Source organism: Aquila chrysaetos, chromosome 24 (genome assembly GCF_900496995.4).
Source record: "Aquila chrysaetos chrysaetos chromosome 24, bAquChr1.4, whole genome shotgun sequence".
Taxonomy (NCBI): Eukaryota; Metazoa; Chordata; class Aves; order Accipitriformes; family Accipitridae; genus Aquila; species Aquila chrysaetos.
Genome location: NC_044027.1, coordinates 16,943,956 through 16,963,067, shown reverse-complemented (window position 1 = coordinate 16,963,067; position 19,112 = coordinate 16,943,956). Strand labels below are relative to the sequence as shown.

Here is a 19,112-nt window from a genome sequence, read left to right as displayed (position 1 = left end):
GGCAGTTTGGCTAGAGAGAGCACACACAGCCCAGTTTGCCTGCTGCTCCCCAGATCGGACGCCGCTGATCTCGTGGCATTGCAAGCGTCGTAAAATATCCCTGGGTTACGACCAGCAGCACATCCAACCCGAGGCGGTGGAAGCAGCGTGGTGGCAATGGGGCACGGTTCCCAGTTCCTTCCCAGAATGACCCTGCGCAGCAGGGAGCTGCTCCCACCTTGTCTCCGTCCTCTCCAGGGGGGCCGACGGGACCTGCTGGACCCGGCAGTCCCACCGGGCCCTGGATGCCATCCCGGCCAGCCGGTCCTTGAGGACCCTTCTCACCCTGGAAGCAGAACAAGCAGGCAGGTCACACAGAGCTCTCCTCCACCTTCCAACCAACCCGTTACACCCCAGTAACATTTTATTCAGCTGCTAATGACCCCTGACTATATAGGCATGTATAGCAAAACCAGTTTCCAGCTGATATTTCATCAGGCTCTCTGTGCTCGCTGTCTGAAACAAGACAAAATTTCTCTCTCAAGAGATAATGAAAGAACAAACAAATCTGAACGGTGAATACCCAGATCACAGCTGCAATTTCACTGCTATAGCAACATAATCAGATTTAATCTGAACCCTCTGCCATCTCTCTCTGGATGACAAACAAGACCCCAACTAATTTTTATTCCCACAAGCCAGTTTTTACTGATTCTCACCCTGGCTGCCCCAGCACTCAGTGCCTGTTCCCTCCCCTGGCTGATCCCCAACTAATGGGGGTTTCTCAGGAGACCCCGAGCTCCCTCCTGAACTTCTGGACAAAGGAAAACACCTGAAGTGAATAAAGCAATCTCTGCTGGCCTCCTGCTTAAAAATCTACTCATATTCCTCAGACCCGGAGCCTTCAGTTGAATTTGTTTGTTTATAGGAACTGAACAGTGAATATTTTTCAGTTTCCTCGTACATAATTTAATTGCATCTGAATCCTGGGTGCTCTCTTCTGAATAATTAGATGCCACATAAATTGCCTATTCATCTGTCCACTGATACATCATATAGGTACTTGGCAGGACAGATGTTCATAAAGCTGATTCACCAGGAAATTCTTGCCTCTGGACTAGCTGCTGGAGTTTCTAATAAGCCAGCAAATGTGGAATACAGTGGCTGTTAAACATTTTTGATAACAACAATCAATCAAGTAAATATCCTCATGTAGTCTGAAATCACCGATGCCAGCATTTGCTCATGTTGCCGGGTCTGAAGCTGAGCTTAAGTTTGAGGCAGGCAACCCAGAAGTCCCTGCAAAACCATTTGGGTGTGAATTGGAGGCACAGCCTTCCTCCTCGGGACCGTCACGGTGCTGTGCTCTTCAGGGACAGAAATAGTCGTCCCAGCCCACTCTCTCCTGCCCGCACGTGACATTTCGCGCGCGTGCCTGGGGAGCGAAAGACGTGAGAGTTTGCGCGGGCTGGCTGGTGAGCGCTCAGGAGAGGGACCATATGGCAGGACTCAGCCGCGCTCCACTCGGGCTCCTGCCGAGAGCAGCTCTTTCCACGGGTGCCAGCGGGATGCCTGGGAGCATCGATGCTGTGACAGCACGCAGCATCCCGGGAAGCGGAGCTGAAAACTCCACAGCACCTTTGTGTGGGTCCTCCAGCCGGAGCAGAGCGAGGGTAAGGCTTTATTTGGGCTCAGCGGAGATCGCTGCTGCCACTCCAGCCTCGTAAGCGGTGCCGGGGTCGGCTCGCTTCTCTGCCCAGAGGCCTGTCCTTTGGCTGTTTGTCACTAGGAGGTCACGCAGGCTGTCATTTCACCTGTTCAGTCCTCATTCCTTCTCATTGCCTGAAGACATTTCAGTCCCTGGAATCATATCCATTTTTGATAGCACGGGTGTCACAAACAGGGCAGTTGAGCAGGTAACCTTCAGTGGTTTGATGTACCCAAGATGAGAAAATTCCTTTCTAATTAAATTCCTTCTTTTTTTTTTTTTTTTTTTTTAAAAATCTTTTATACACCTACCCCAGGGAATGTCTCCATGCTCAGCTTCCTACTATACACATTTCTATTTGACACACAGCTGTTAATCTTTATACTGGTACTTACTGGGGCTCCCTTTTCACCTGCGGGTCCCGGAGGTCCCTGGGGGCCAGGTCGCCCTGGCAAGCCTATCGGGCCAGCTGATCCCGCGGGACCACGCTCACCGGGAGAGCCCTGTTCGGAGAAGAAGGAAGGAAGCATTAACTGGAGTATCGAGCTTCATCTATATACAGACAGAAAGAAATCCAGCAGTAGGATGCTGTAAATGCATCATCAGTAAGTGAGCACATTTGATGGGGTGACTACCATGTGATGACTTTGTACCATCAGCCTAAGGGGTCCTGAAGATCTTTTTTAAATTAAAATCTCTGGAAGGGCTGGGTTCTCCTCTGGATGGTGCAGGGAGCTCAGTTCCTGGGGGCACATTATCAGCTTGGAACAAGAGCATGAGCCATTTCACGGCCAATGCAGCAGGGAGGGTTAGATGATGAGTATTTTCTTCCAGGAGGGCTGCATTGAGCACACATCTCAAGCGGGGACAACTTTCAGAGGGAGAGCAGGTGACTTAGAAGCAAAATTCTCAACATCCTGAATCATTCCAGTTCCCTCAGCTTGTCTCGTACGTTCATAGCTGACATGACAAAATGACTGAGCTATTACACACGTGTCTTGTAAAATAAAGCAATATCCAGCAAGTCGTTAGTTAGTGCAAAGGAAATAACGGATAAAGCGCTGAGCTGCGACGAACCCTCCGTTTTGACTTGCCAAGCTTGTAAATGCGTTAGATGGTGCCTGTAAGGGGAAGGATACTCACTGCTGGACCTGGGGGGCCTGGGGGACCTTCGTTGCCTTTCAGCCCTGGAGCACCCTGGAGGGAGGAAAACAAAGTCATTTTGGGAGATGGGTGCCGCACCGCCTGGGCATCCTTCCCGCTGGAACACCGGGCAGCCTCTACTCACAATGGGGCCAGGGAGACCTCTCTCTCCGGGGAAGCCTCGCAAACCGGGGGGACCATCCTTCCCTGGGAGACCAGCGGGACCGGGGTCCCCCTGCAACGACAGCGATAAATAGCTGAGGATCTGCAGACTCCATAGAGACCCAGCTCTTCTCTCTGGGCTCAAGTTGTGATGAGACACTGCGAAGCATCATGTCTTTTCTGAATCGTCCCTCTCCATCTCTGGGAGAGACGCAGGCGTCCAGGCTTGCGAGGAGGATGAATTCAGTAGGCTGCTAGTCCCTACCTTGGTCCCTTCTTTTCCAGTGAGGCCAGGAAGACCTTGTTCACCTGGGGGACCTGGAGGGCCTGGATGTCCCCGCTCGCCCATTGGCCCAGTCTCACCAGTCGGACCCTGAAGAAACAGAGATCGGGGAGAAGGTGTTGGGTATCAGCAGCACAACCAGTGAAGGAAGAGGTGCAGGCTACCAGTTTAGTCCTTTAGGTTGCAATGGGACGGAAGATGCTCATTGCCTTAGCTGTCTCCTGCAGTGCCACCAGGAATCCCTGGAGAGATGCCTCCTTTGGCATCTAAAGGGACCTTATTTTGGAAGTGGGCAACATTGCACTTGGCAGACTGGAGGCACTGGGAACCTCTGGAATGAAAGCATTCACGTAACTGAGATACTATTACTACAACTATTATGCTTAGGTGGTTTGTTTTGTTGGGGTTTTTTGTTTTTTTTTTTAATTGAAAACTTCCTAAGTACTCTACAATCATGCTGATTCTTCCTTATATGGGGCATAAATAATGGATTAGGCTTGTACTACACAGCAATTACTGCCTGCCTCTGTGCTGTATGAGGGCACTAATGGTGACGAGTGTAACATAAGGCCCAGTGCAGAAGGTTCCCAAGTGGCCCATTTTGGAGGAGGACAAAAGCCATATGCACAAGACTATAACATCCCTGCACGCTGATGTCTGCTGGGACGGTGGTTGTAATTCATGTCATGCTGCAGGGTGCCACTTAGTGTAAGCAGAACGATAACATTGCGATCGCTCAGCAGCCACAGATCACGCTAACTACACGCAGCAGAGCCAAATAAAATTGCTATAGAACCTAATTTGCACTTGAGAAGACAGACACAGTCAGGGAATTGCCCCTAATCAGGGAATTTACAAATCAGGGACTTCACACTATCATTAAAGAAGACAAATTAATTACTTTCTAATTAAAAAGCAACCTCCCCAGCAGTTTAGGAAAGAAGACTCAACCCAAAGCCAGTCCCACTCAGTCTAGGACTCTGCCTACAAAACTGATCCACGAGGCTTGCATGCCTGTACTTAAGGGGTACAAATTCTGGTTGGGCAGTTACTATTTCCAGATTGCACAGAGTTCATGGTGACTAAAAGAAAAATAGCCCAACTCTGACAGAATCTAGCAGCACTTTATGTTAAAGAGGGATGCATTTCTTCATAACAACATACAAGAGCACTCTTGCATCACGCTTACACAGCCCTGAACGCCCCGGCAGCTGTACAGCCCTTTGAGATCACATTTAACACTCTGGTCGCTTAAGGTCTTTTGGTCAGGTTGTGTGTAGTTGGTCTCTCTCTCGCCCTACACCAACTTTACACCAAGGTAGGTCTGTTAAGTTCACAGGAGCCACCTTGTTTACAGCAACCTTCAGGCACATTGTCTAAATGCCATCCTAACGCCTCGACAAGGTGGGCTGGGACCCACTGGGCTATTTCATAGCCTGGCCAGGGATTTCAAAGCCATCAAGCTTGCTTCCACATGACTTTGCCTTCCCTGGAAGAAGAGTCTCTGTGCTGTATAACCTGCGGTCCCAGCAGCTCCAGCTGAACCATGAGAGCTGTGAGAGCCTGCTGTGCCGATCTGGTGAAGATGAGCTGGAGAGGGCTGGTGCAAGCATGAGCATTTGTTTCTTACCTGAGGGCCTACGACACCAGGGGGTCCTGGAGGGCCGGTCTTGCCTTGGAAACCCTGTTAGAGAAAGGTAAAAGAGAAAGAGATGACACTTCTGCCAAGCAGTACTCCAGCGAGGGTCACAGACTGCCGCCCGACTGCTCCTCCTCTGGTGAAACTACTGACCGGGAAGGGATGGACACCCGAAGACAAAAGAAACAAGAAACCAAACCAAGAAGGTGGAAAATACGTCTTTGTACATTTATACAGGGGTGAAACAGAGGAAGAAAAAGAGATTCTCAAAGCTCAGCTCTGCTGTTTTGATGGAGCTACTGTGGTTTGGCTGAAGGACTGGCCACATACATAAAAACACTCATAAAACCTATAAAGTAAACGGCTATTAAAAAGTCAGTGCGACTTTCTTCACGCTAAGCAATTCTTAAAAGCCATTTTCTTTCTCCTGCTCCCCGTTCTGGTACTGGTTTAGGCTTAGATCTGTTTTAGGCTTAGCTCCCAGGAGCTCAGAGGCTGGGTGACCGTCTTCCAATTTCGGCACCAGCAGCACCAATCTCCAGCCCCGCTGAAGCCCACAACCCGCCAGCCTTGGGGACTGAGTGGAGCTTTATTTCCTTCATCAACATCTGTTGAAAGAAATCACAAATGTGTTTCTCTCCAAATGCTGATGGGTAGCAAAGTCTCCATGACAGCTACTTATAAGGACATTCTGAAGAGTGACAATAACGAACTATCACACTGCAATTGTTTAGCTCTCCTAAGCCACTCTTTAAAAAGTACATTAATTATCATTCTTACTATAGCATGCTGACAAGCTTGAGAAATATCATTTAGGGCATACAGGCTATTTTCTCATTGCCACAAAAGAGGATCAGATAAATCCCAAGCCAACGGTAATGTGTCATTCTAAAAAAACTACTCAATGCTATCCTAGCTGTCTGCAGATCACAGAAAATATCCTGTCATTGATGGGGAAATGGCAAAACATCTTTGTGAAATGAATGTACAATTTAAACTCTTATCATAGAAAAGTATTTCAGCCATTTCTGTGCAGGGCTTTTCTTATTTATCTGCAGAAAAGGGTTTCCTTTTATCCTGTTTGAGCCTTGGGCACAGGGTTTTTAGAATTTTTCATGGGTTTTTTTAGATCCAATCTTTGTCAATCTAATATGGCCAAATATTTCAGCATCCTTCAGCAGGCCTATTTACTACTAAATGAAAAGTAAAATAAAGGGAAGTATTTGACACACAGATTTCAAGTCTCGGTTTTCTTGCATGAAGGTGCAAGAGTGCACTGACAAGGCTACTGATGTGGAAATAGTATTTAATTGTTTTGATGTTTCTCTCCTTGCTTTTTGGCACTGTATAAGGAAAGGGGGACAAAAAAGGGACTTCTGCTACCTGGGTCTGCACATGTCTGCGTGCACCCTAACAGGATGCAGGGGAAAGTAATCTTTGTAAGTTTGTTCATGGCACAGATTAACGGAGTTTTTGTTTTCTGGAAGGATTTGCCTGTGATGGGTAAGCTACTGCTGCAATGACTGAAGAAAGCTATTAGGGAGTACTTTCAGGCCCCAAATAATTGAAAGCCCATTCTCCATTCATATTCATGCAGACTTGGGAGTTTGATGCTTTATTCCAGTCTCCAAAGTTGCTAACAGCAGATGCAAGCAAAGTTTTTACTGCTTCTTCCGACTGGAATGTAGGTGTCCTGGATGTTACAGATAACTCAGTGAAAGAAAACTAAATGTCACAGCCAGGCTCTGGCAGGTGAAAACTCTACTCTTCACCTTTAAGTTATCCTGACCTGAGGACTGTGTGTTTAAAAATACCACAATCATTGCCTTAAAGTCAGTCTTATGGGGTGTAAATAAATATCTGGTGTTGCGCTTAGCAGTATTTGCATTGCCTTGCTTAGCAAATGCCAGGCAAGTTAATTAAATTGTTGTGTGATAAGTTGAGGGGAAAAAATGCATAATGTGAAAAGCCTTTTTAATGCTCATTTGCTAGGAAAGGCAGTGGAGAAAAATGCAAAGCTGAGTAGAGGAAGTTGGGTTGGGTTTTTTTCCTGTAAAATAAACACAGAACAAAGAGTCTATCAGCTAACATGCAGCATGCAGTGTGGGGGAGAGGGACATACCAACAACAGCAAATGAGCTGGATGGTAAACAGCTGAGGAAAAAGAATAAACACCCCCAAAAATGCCAAACAGAAAGATACTAATTATTGCATGCAGAGGAACACATGGCAGAAGGGTCATTTTTGCTTAGGGTATCCTTCAAGCAAAAAAGGTGCAGAAAACAGACTACCAGAGATGCACGACAGCCAGGGTATCATACCTTCCACATGCCTCATCGTTCTCCTTTGGTGAGAAACAATGATTACATCTGTGCAACAAAACCTTTTAAAATGGACAAAGCAGTATGCGTACGATACAGTGAGGTACCTAAACAGCCAGGAGCCACTGCCTGGGTCGCAGCAAGGGATTATTGCTGGAGGGGGCTTAAGCAAAACTTGGTGAGGCCCTTGTGCATAGGTTTGGCTAAAAGGCAGCGTCAGCAGAGGTGCTTTTGTTACTCGGGTGCTAAGGCAGCGGCTGATACACGAGCATCCTGCAGTAACCGGTGCGGACAGAAAAACTAGAGCAAAACCACTGCACCCCTTGTCTTGGCCAGGAATTGCCTTCCTCTCTAAACAAGCACTGCCAAAACTGGGCTGTAATTCTTTTCTCCTGTGCATCAGTTCTTGGTGTTGGCCACATGGTGCATCAATAAGTGAAAGGTGTTTATTTCTCCCCATTGCAGGTTCCAGAGAAAATAAAAATGCCCCGACCTAACGCAGCTGGGTACGGAAAGTTGAGCTTGCGAAGCATGGAGCCCGTCTCGCATGAAATATCTCTGCTATCACAGCCCTAGAGTTATGTCTCTGGAATAGAGAGGCGTAAAACCTGCACATCTCCAAAGGACAGAGTGGGAGAGAAAGCACAGATTTTACCCATAACGCTCCAGAGAGCAGAGGCGCAACCTTTACCCTCGGGAGGGCAAAGGGACGAGCGCTTTGGCGAGTCCTTGGGGTACAACGCCCGGCCGCAGGGACTGCTCAGAAATCACCCCCCAGCTGCTTCTCCACCTCATGAAAGCAAACACCACATCCAGCGCTGGTGCTGACCCAGACTCGGCCCCAGCCAACGTCCTCCCGCCTCGCGAGGAACTGCCTCTGCAGCACCCGTCACCGCACAAACCCAACCGCCTCCGATGCCGGTCATCAGCATCACTACATCTCTCCATTCATACTTTCTCCGTGCATGATGCACGTGTTGACCTCCACAATCTACTAAAGGGACAGAGAGAGATGAGTCGGTGCACGACCTTCACCCAAATCATCATTAGACCGACCCGTCCTGCTCAGAAGAGGGTTGCTTCCCATAGATCATCCCGTGCAGCTGGAGAGACACAGACCTTCCAGGAAACCAAACGTGTGGCCACATCTCCCCAGCTGCACAGAAGGGTTTAGAAAAACCAACCGGCAAGACGAGACTCAGGACTAATGATCTGCCCGAGATTTTTGGCTACTTACAGTTTCTCCTCTCTGTCCGGGGTGACCAGGCAATCCATCCTTCCCAGGAGGACCCTACAGCAGAAAACCAGAGTGAGAAGGAACATGACCAAGTGCTCAGTAGTAAAACCGTGATCAGGACTGAATCAAATCTGCTTGCCTCCTTGCATTAGTTCCCATCCATTTTACAGTGAAATGGGGGTGCTCAGAACCCTAAGAGGTATGGCCCTTTCCCACACATCTCCCAAAGGAAAGATTTATCTTACAGGTCCAGAGCAGGAGCGAGCTGTTCACCAGAGGGAAGGAAATCACTCCAAAAAGGTTTCTGAGGTCCCCCACCAGTGTATAATAATTGCAGAGACAGAAGTGTTACTCTGTTGTGCTGTCCTCCCAGTATACAGAGGGAAAATAAAGAACAGAGCAACCATGAAAGATCCTAGCCATACTGAGTCATTAGGAAATGAACATTTATAATCAGCCGCAATTTACTTGGCTATTTAAAATCTTAAACCGTCGGGTTATTATCATGATGTCTCAGTAATGCCTTTTATTGGGTACGTCACCACTTGTCAGAGAAGCAGCTAAGACTGAGCTGGCACAGGCAATCACAGCTGGATGGGAAAGACTTATGTATTTCTTTGCATGTTCAAGAGAGTTACTTACAGGGGGGCCTTTTGGTCCAGGAAATCCAGTCGGTCCTTGAGGCCCTGGTGGTCCCTGGCATGCAAAACAAGCCAGAAAACATGGTTAAGGAACCTATAATGCTTTACTATGAAATAGCAGCTCTGTGTGAACAGCAGATGAGCACAAAGATATGGAAAGCCAGCTACTTCTACCCCAAAGAAATGCCCCAAAGTGCGAGATGCAGCTGCACGGGGCCATCCCTTGTAAAAAATGCATGGAGAGATAAGAACCACCGGGCATGTTTAACTGAGTGGCCTGTCCAGCTGCAAAAAGCACTGCAAACACAAAGAGGGCTCTCAACCGCTTTGTGCCTTTCCCTCCCAGTGCTATGAAAAATAGGTCTTTTCCCATCCTAGCTCAAGTAAGAGCACATGGGAGCTACCAGCTCATGCAAGAATGAAAAAGAAGAGAGCCCGGTGGCTTTGGGGCCGGTGCTGCAAGGCAGCTGATGCTCTTCAGCACGCTGCTGCACCGGAGCAGCAGCAGCAGCAGCCCCTGCCTCGCCCCTGTGGTCACAACCAGCAGATGCAAAGCAGGGACCAATTTCATATATTTCCTCCCTCGACAATTTTATAGAAAACTTACAAACAAAACAAAACCCAGGAAAAAAAAAAAAAAAAGCAGAAATTGAGGCTAAAATCATGGAAGTCCCATTGGTTCAGTATTTTCCACCTAGCTTGCTGTTATGTGCAGAAAACAGCACGAGGTCTGAGAGGACCACCTCCTCCAGAAAACCAGGGCTCTGACTGCCTACACAAACACCATGGGTGACTTTTCCTTTTTCCCACAGAGCAATGCTTACACAGGACACCCAAGGTCCCATTTGAGCCTTCCTTGGAGAGCTCAGAAAGGACCTAAGGGCTGTAGGTGACTTGCGAGACCTCTCTCCACACAAGCACGTTTCACCTCGTATTTCTAAACAGGTTTTTCCTTTTTGCTGACTGAATTATGCTAAGCTGCATCCTGGCTCCAGAGAGCTTCCTACTTCTCTCTGCTTAACAGGGTACTCGGTAGGATGCTCTCTGCAAAAAACCCCCAGCACCACCTCAGCCCTGCGAACCTGCCTCGTCTGCTGCGTTAAGCTAACAGGCTTGGATTGAGTCCTGCTTTAGCCCAACCAGCTTGTCTTACCCTTTCGCCAGGAGGACCAGGGGGGCCATCACCACCAGAGTTGCCCTTTTATGAATAAACAAAACAACACATGGTTAAAAATACATATATCACCACTGCACAAGACTTCAAATGGCACCAAGCCCATGGTGACACCACACCCCACCGGCTCCCCCAGCCCCTCTCTATTAATAATTCTGTATCAGGAGCAGCATTCAGTGACATACGAGCAGCTGCTTCTTCCCCCCACATCGCTTAATAAAAATACAGGAAAGATAACGTCAGCGAGCTCAGGATATTTCCAGGAGATAACGGCTTCCCTCTGAGAGATAAATGCCGCCGCAAAGATGAAGTATTTATCAAAAATTCATGCCGACACAAAGCCGAAACATTTATTTTTAAATCCGGCAGTGCGGTGGTGACGATGTCTCACTACAAAAGCTTTGCTTCCATCATGCCCGGTGATTGATGGTCACTTAATTGGTCTCTGCAGCAGGTTCTGGAGCTGAGCATGCCTCCAGGTTGGCTGGCAGAAAAATACTTATCTTGTCCGGTGACCAATCATGGGCCAACAGTGTGCATGCAAAGTGGCTCAGCAGGGTGCAATGTTCTGGAGCCCAGCAGCAATATATGCCCCTTCACCCATGGCACAGCTTAAGGCCTCTAAGGTGGTTTAAATGCTACTTAAACACCAAAAAATAGGGCTTAGTGGAAGCGTCAGTGGATCGTAAGGTTGTGCTGGTCCCTGACGTGGGGGTGCTCCCTCCTCTTCGGGTTGCAACGGCTCTTAATTCGTGCATGCACTTCATGTCCTGCTGAAATGTGGGCTGACACATTTTTAGGATCTGTGCGTATACTTTACGGGTGGGTTATGAACCATTTGGCTGGGCAATGAAGATCAGGAGAGAAGGGAAATGGAGGGCGATGAACCAGAGAGTCTCTTATACCAACACTTCTTAGGACAATTCCAATAGGCTCCCCAAAACCTTACCTTTGGGCCAGGTTTCCCAGTGCTTCCCCTAGGGCCTCTTTCCCCACGTGGACCCTTAGAAAGACACAAAAGATGACGTTTTAGCCCTTCTTGCTACCCACAGCACTACATTGTGACCAGGCAAAGCACCCAAACGCCTGAGCTGCACCGGATCAACAAGCCATCCCGCCAGCAGCACGGGATGACAGCAGCCTTCGTCACTGCCACCGGACAGCTGATGACCTTCAACCATGTTCACTGGTGAGCCCCAGCCCCAAATCACCGTCCCCCCACTGCTTAGCTTTAACTGCTGAAGGCCACATCCTACCCAGCGAGGACACAAATCGGATCCCACTTTCCCCTGGCCTCGACAAGCTTTCCAAATGCACGAGAACGAAGAAATGGAACATTACCGTTGGACCGCGCTGCCCCCTTGGACCTGGTTTGCCAGGTGTCCCCTGCAATGAAAAAGAAACAAAGAGGAGTTAGCGGGCGGCGTCGCAGGCTGAGTTCGTAGCAGATGAACCCGCAATGGAGCCTATTACACGCAAACTGTCCTCAAAACCTCTCCGATTCTCGTTTGCAATGAAAAGGACAACAGCAGGTTTACTTTCGTCTCACGATTCTTGTGTTTATTTTAATTTATAATGCTTGGGCAGGTCTGGACGGTAATCCCAATGCCCAGATTACATCTACCACCTGAGGGAAGGAATCTCTTAAGAAAAAGTATCCCGACCATGCAGTCTCCTAAAAAGCCAGCCAACACACCAGAGCCAGAAAAAAGCTCTTCAACTTTGCGACCCCAAAACCTACAATCCCTTTTCCCACTGATCTCTGTTCATCTCTTCACCCAGCTCCCAACATGGGGAAGGGCTGGTCCTCGCACACGTGTTGCAAGACCTGCACTATTAAATATTTAAGGAACGACAGCAGCAGAGCAGGATTCCTGCCCTGAGCAGTTATTTTACGCCACACAAGCCAATTAAGCTGCCCCACATATTTACAAATCTTTCTTCATCTCTGTGAACTTTGTGCTAAACAAGTAATTTAAGACATTGTTTTGCAGCAACGACAAAGCAGCAGGCTCATGAGATCTGACAGATGCACTCAGCTTCCTGTAATGGGGAACTGTGATTAATTCTGACAGAAAAAAGACAGAGATGGCTGGGTCCTAAATCTGGCAGTGCGTTAAGCTCCATTACCCTGCGCCTAAAAGAAAACTAATGGCCTAGAGCTTGTTCCCTGAAAAGCACTATTTTGGCTAGTGTCAAGTTACCAAAATAATTCCAATAGATTGAACTTCCTTCCTTTGGACCTGCAGTCCACTATTGTTACCTATCACCTATTAAAGGAAGGGGGAGAGAGACTTGCCTTCTATGTAAGGAACACACAACGCTTAAAATATCACTTGCCATTTTCTGCCCCAAATCCATCATCTCACAATGTTGCCTTCTCGTATTTGGCACTCATTAACCAGGCAAACATAAAACAGGAGCTGGAAAACTTTACAATCAACTTTCTTCAAGCTACTAAAATTAGTCCTGCTGAATCCTCCTTGTTCTGTGGCTGCATTTAATAAACCCTGCTGGCATAGCTTTTTTTAATTAATTACAAAAATCATTTTAAAGTACTCCAGCTGGTTTTCCTTTAGCTACGGGAGACTAAATTCAGAGCAGGTGGAGAGGAGTGTGTGCCACCTCCCTGCAGGTAGCCCCACACACTCCTCTCCTCCTTCCTCAATTCTATTTTTAAGCAAAATTTTCCCCTGCTTATTGCTATCATTAATCATGCATACAGCACTGTGTACTGTTGCGAAGAATTTATATAGCACTGTAAATGTACACAGACCTATATTTCTCAAACAGGGATACCGAGGGAAAGGCATCTAAATTCAGATTATTTTCTAGGCACCCAAATAAATGGTTGGATTTCGATACCTCCACGCACGCCCCAGGCTCTGCGAGACTGGGCAAGCAGGGAGATCTATTACCCCGTGCTAATGGCAGGGGCTTATTAGCTCTAAAAATAAGACCACTTATTCACGTCTAACTATTGATTTTATGATCAGGTCCTGAAAACATCCAAGCAAGCTCACCCCAGCTCACCTCCAGCTGTGGGCAGCTGGGTGAGAACAGGCACGGTGACGAGCAGCCGCTCGCTAAAACTATCGTGATATTTAACAGGTCACACTTCTCCAAAACCACCAAACATCCTATTTTTTTCCCCATTTTTAACTTTGCCAGCCCTTTTGTGCAGCTGAACAGCCAGAAGCTGCGGTTTCAGGTTTGGGGAGCTTTGGTGCTGCAGGCTCTGCCAGCACCAAAATTCAGCTGCCTGCGCTGGCGGGATCTGCTGGTACTGCTCTTCTGCCTTTGGGTTTCACCTTTTTATTTATTATTTAAGGACTTGGGAGGACTACTTGTGTTGCTGAAATAATGAGCTGGAAAGCTTATTTCCATTCCTAGATGATGATGATCATAAGAGAAACGTCTGATTCATATTATTTTGGACATATAAACAACTGCGTTGAATAGCATAATAGTAATAACGTGTTAAAAAAAGACAAACAAATGATTTTTGGTTGTTTCAGCTGGGCTACTCCACCATGCAGTGGAGAAGCAAATCTTAGAAACTCTCTTTCTTGACTATATGTGAACATGCTCATAAAAATAACAAATTTAGTGGTCTCAGGAGAAACAGAGAGGGATTTATCAAGTCTCACTCAACAAGGCTTAAATTAAGTTGATGGTCTCCATTTGGTTTGGCGCAGTGTGATCCCAGCTCCGTCTATTGTTCTGTATATAATTGCTTTTCACTTATTTCAAATCAGATACTTGGGAGCAAAAAAGAAGAAGGATACCAAAACAGTTACTGCAAACCAGTACTTCTGCTAATTCCTAAAACAATTTCAAGCTGGGCTCCTTTTACTAAAGCAGAGACTTGACCGTGAAAATATTCTCTCTCTCTCAGACACAAATACACTAATAAAACAAGTGCAAGCTGCTGGATTGGGTGTAAAATGGCAGAAATGGTTCAATCACGCATTGCAGAGAAAAACCCTAAAACTACCATAAAATAAACCAGCATATTTCTATTTGACAGAGGTGTGCCAGACTGTGCTCCCCATTAGGGGTCGGGGTGCCAGTCCCTGTCCTTGCACAAAAAAACCCCTCATTTCTCCCCAGATTCCTGTCTCCTTCCTTTACGCCAGTGGTTTTGGGGCTGCTGGTACAGCCCCACCGCAGCATGCTCCGCAGCCTGTCTTGGCCCAGCTGCACCTCAGCTCCGAAGTCAGGGCAACACGAGCTGCCCTGTCTCTTTCCAGGCTGGGCTTGAAAAGCAAAAAATCCTTTTCAATTCCTAAACCGATGTGTGGCATGCCAGGGGGTGTAACTAAGTGTCTCACTACCTCCTCCTAGGAGCACAAGGCTCATTTAGAATAAAAGGGAGCAAACTGCTGACTTTTCCTTTTCTTGTCTTGCCATCATTGCCTTGGTCCTAAAGTTGAGCCTCTTCCCAGGGCACTTGCTCCCTCCTCAATCCCTTTCAGGCTGGACATTGCCAAAATTCAACAAGCCTAACCCTTGGGGGTTTTTCCCATCTCATAAACAACCAGCTCCTGGTACCTACTCCACTCCCTGAAAGGTTTCCCATCCCAGTGATCTGGCTCTCCATCCCACCAGAATAAAATTAGCAGACGGAGCAAGAGGGGTGCAGATGCTCGGGGATGCAAAGCAGCACGTCTTCACCCCGCTGCGGTGCCAATGCCCTGTTTTACACCACCCGAAAATCCAGCCCAAGGATTTTATTGCTGTATATTTGATAAGGCGGGCGGTAATTATAGGGCTACAGCGAATTCAAGGCTGTCGTGGCAGCTGCCTTATTCATGGCCTCCCTCCTCCCGCTCGGCTGGAGTGGAGGGAGGGGAGAGGATGCCGCATTTGTAGTTCAGAATGAAATGAAAATTACTCAGTGGAAAAAAGAAAGGGGGGGTGGATATAAACCAAATTTCAGTGGCATGATATTAATGCAGTGCAAAGTGATTTATATTTTCTGGGCTCCTATCAAACACGTCTGTTAAAAGTCATTTGTATTTAAATGAGAGTAAAAAGGGAACTAATTCCACTTGCTCTCCTCACTCCCCCTTTTTGTCCCTGTGACCAGAGCTGGTACAGAAAATGACTTTATGCTTGTGCTGTGAATCCCCTACTTCAAGCATGTCATCCACAAAATAAAAGAAACACCAGTGTATTTAGAGAATCCCCACTCAGGAGCAAAGTCTGTGGAGGTGGGGTGAGAAGTAGAGACAAGTCTAGAGGACAGAGCCCCCACATTTTTGGGGGGTTTATGAATTTAGAATAGCTCCACTTATTAAAAGGAGGAACTTGTAAAAGTGTTTTCAGCTATGTATTTTGAACCTCAAGTTAGGCTAAAGATGGTTCTTGCTGCTTTTGAACAGATTCACCCATCTCTAATAATTACTGTTAATTAAAAAGCTCTCTGTGCCCCGAGCAAAGTCTGACAGTGCAGGAAGGATTCAGGTTCAGAGAAAGCTCTTAAAATATCTTGAGGGAAAAATTTCCAGTGCTTAATTGGAAAGCTGTTGTCTGCAGAGCTGCCTGTGCTATTACTGGCATCCTCCTCTCCCAACAGCCGGCATCAGGAGCCTCTTGCTGGTCCTGCGCTCCCTGCGCCGAGGACCATCGATCGCATCCCGGGACGCGAGCCAGCGGGACGACCCTCTTTGGGCAAGCCCTTCGTGCAAAAGCGACCAGAGCATCAGCCCAGCAGCTGCCTGCAACGGAGCATTCCCCACGTCCTGCCCAAGGACCTTTCCTTGGAGACAAAAAAAATCAGCAAAGCAGCTAGACAAAGCCGCTCTTACCCGTGTGCCCTTCTCTCCGTTGGCTCCTGGAAATCCTGGGAAGCCGATTGAGCCCTTGGGGGAAAGAGCAAAGAGAGAGAAAGAGGTTCAAGACACTGAAAGGGGCAGCTCTCTCCATCCATGCCAGGCGTCTGCTGGCCTGGAATAACCCCCAGCGAGCACCCGCTGACGTCTACAGCTCCCAACGCCTTTTTTTTTTTTTTTTTTTTTTTAAACCTTCCTTTAATAAAAACAAAACCAAAGACAGACCTGAAATGACCTCAGAAACTAAATTTCATCCAAAAATAACACACACACACAAAAAAAAGATCCATGCCTCATTAGGAGTCACTGCAAAGGCCCAAGCCCAGGGTTGTACTGGGCGCCGGGGGAACAGGCAGGCTGTTGTTTTTTAGCTCCTAAATCACTATGTTGCCCATGAAAATTTAACTCCTGGCTTGTTCCTTTCTGATGTGAGTGCCTGGAGAATAGCTGCTGCTGCTGCTTTTAAAATATGAATTAGTCAAAGAAATGCAAAAAAAAAAAAAAAAGCTACCCCAGATATAAAATGCAAATTAAAAAATAAACCATCAACACCACAACCAGGAAACAATCTCTTGCAGATAATTATGTCTCCAGTGCTAAACAAGCCTGGTTTTTTTTTTTTTAAGCAATGAACATGAATAATAAAATATGATTCTTAAAAAAAAAAAAGTTAACAAAAACATAAGTTCCCAAAGCCTCCAGGGCATGTAAAAACTGGGCTGCAGCCTTAGTCTATGTAGTGGAATTCACAGTTTTTAAGTTAAAAAGAGCATTTGAAAATGGCCCAAATGGAGGTGGGCGTGTAGATAAGATACAAAGGATGTTTGCAAATCTGCAAATAGCAGTTTTATTTTAATTTCAGGGAGACCCTGATTCATTAGCTATTCTCCTTAATTAATTAGTTAACGCTAGCACAGATCTTTGAAGATATAAAACATAATACAAGGAGAAGGACTATTACGCCTATTACTATCATGAAAGCTCACACGGAGCCTGTTTATATCCATCACGAAAGCAGTCCCGCACGCCCTCGCGTCCCACTGCCTCTCTTCCCACCGCTTTGCAGGAGACGGCAACGATGCAGAACCAGTCACCGATTTCCACCAGCAAAGGGCTGGGAGCTTTTTTTTACCCATCTATGAATTTGTCCTGCACGGGTGGGAAGGAGGGAGCGCGCGGTGGGAAATGCTGCCGTTCCACCTCGTCCCATTAGCAGGGAATTGATCCCTCTGCACGGTACCACCATCAGAGTCTGCTGGGCTCCCCAGAACACCCCACACCTCTTCGGCGCTGAACCCGGACAAGTTACCTTTGGGCCCTGCCTGCCCGGGTAGCCGGGCAGTCCTGGCACGCCAAGTTTTCCCTGAAACACAAATAAAAGAGTGTTAGTGTGGGCAAGCTGCTTGCGAGCAGCTTCAGATTTGCACCAGCAGAAAGGGGAGATGCCAAGTGTAGAGAAGTCAAGAGCAAAGCAGACATGACACGGGTGGAATAAAGCTGTCGGGGCACCGCGATCATCCTGTGCCCTCCCTGGGGGAAGCCCAGTGGATTTGATGCAGAGTGAGCACTGTAAATGTGTCAGGGACATAGTGGGGAATGGTTATTTTTTGCTATCTTTTTTTTTTTGGTTGATACACCTAGAAATTAGACTGGAGTCCATGATACTTTCAATTTCTCCATTTTTTCCCCTCTGGTCTTTTTTTTAAAGACACTATACCCAAGCAGATAACCCCAAACAGACCAATGTCTCGATACGCTCAAGTCACACCGCTGCAGTAAAACCATCTCCCTTGGGTCTCCTCTAGTCTTTGTGTTGACCAACTCATCAGGCCAGCCTTCACACAAAGCTCCCGCAGCTCCTCTTCATCCCTCTGCCCTAAAACTGCCCCCCACGCTGGGCACTGCCCCAGCCACCCACCCGAGACACCCAAAGAAAAGCGGGTTTTACTGTAAAACATTCCTGGGCGATTCCATCCTTGCGACTCACCTTCTCTCCAGCAGGACCAAGAGGACCAGGATCTCCATTGGGGCCAGAGCGACCTTTGGGACCTTCTGGACCATCCTCACCCCGGGGGCCAGGAGGTCCAATTTCCCCCTGTTAATCACAAGACAAGCGCTGACAAGGCAGGTAGGTCCCAGACCCCGTGTTTGCTGACAAGCAATACCCTCACGGCTGCAATCAGATACTCCACGGAGCCGCTAATACAACTCTTGGAGAAAGCTGGTCTTCACCAAGAGGCTCAAACGAGACTGTAAATTGCAGAGCATTATTAGCGCACCAAGCTTTCATTCACACAGCCTGGCCATTATCTCCCACAACAGCCGTTTTTTCCTGTGGCCCAATTATCCCATCTACACGCAGTGCCTCACCACCGAAACAGCCTTCATTAGCTCTGATTGCAACACACCCTTTTACCCACCTCCCGGCTCCCAAATTGCAGTTTGATGTGCACGCAAGCCCTGGGAAGTGTTTAATTGAGGGTTGAACGGGGCAACTAGAGAAGACACACTGGGCTAGAGCTTTTGTGCTGAAAATCATTAGGAAATCTGAGAGCGGAGAGGACCGAGCTATTAACGTGAATTGTTGTGACACTGCAGGCTTCAGCACACAAAACAACAGTTGTCATTTTGTCACTCGGGGTAACAGGAGATGCTTCCATGCTGCGAACACAGGCGGCCTTCTTCTCGCTCACCAGAAGCTGGGTGGATGCAGATTTATCCGCGAGGCTCTCAACCACCCCTTGTCCTTTCATTGCTCATCATAAAGCACAAAGAAGTTGACGGTGGGAACCGGAGTCGTGAGCTTTGTTTGAAGAAGCTTATGTCTACCTGCATTTGGCAAGGACGGGAGTCACCTTCCCTGAGATGCCACCTTCAGTCCTTCCTCCTTGGCGAGAAGCGGGGGTTTGGGAAGTTTCCAATTATTTTAACTGTTCAATTACACAGTTAAACGCCAGGAGAAACGGAGGATTTGATTTCTACTTTTAC

General features: G+C 47.5%; 1 protein-coding gene across 2 annotated transcripts in view; it reads right to left on the bottom strand.

The window, feature by feature from the left end:
- COL5A1 (collagen type V alpha 1 chain) overlaps positions 1 to 19,112 on the bottom strand; it is a 159,901-nt gene that overhangs the window by 22,936 nt on the left and 117,853 nt on the right. For both annotated transcript variants that reach the window (XM_030000053.2, XM_030000054.2), the window contains exons 30-43: positions 18,112 to 18,219; positions 17,434 to 17,487; positions 16,101 to 16,154; positions 11,629 to 11,673; positions 11,237 to 11,290; positions 10,267 to 10,311; positions 9,115 to 9,168; positions 8,473 to 8,526; positions 4,906 to 4,959; positions 3,258 to 3,365; positions 2,976 to 3,065; positions 2,831 to 2,884; positions 2,083 to 2,190; positions 218 to 325 (exon numbers count right to left, since the gene is read on the bottom strand). In XM_030000053.2, coding sequence (XP_029855913.1) covers positions 218 to 325; positions 2,083 to 2,190; positions 2,831 to 2,884; positions 2,976 to 3,065; positions 3,258 to 3,365; positions 4,906 to 4,959; positions 8,473 to 8,526; positions 9,115 to 9,168; positions 10,267 to 10,311; positions 11,237 to 11,290; positions 11,629 to 11,673; positions 16,101 to 16,154; positions 17,434 to 17,487; positions 18,112 to 18,219 — 990 coding nt within the window. The remainder of the gene's footprint in view (positions 1 to 217; positions 326 to 2,082; positions 2,191 to 2,830; positions 2,885 to 2,975; positions 3,066 to 3,257; positions 3,366 to 4,905; positions 4,960 to 8,472; positions 8,527 to 9,114; positions 9,169 to 10,266; positions 10,312 to 11,236; positions 11,291 to 11,628; positions 11,674 to 16,100; positions 16,155 to 17,433; positions 17,488 to 18,111; positions 18,220 to 19,112) is intronic.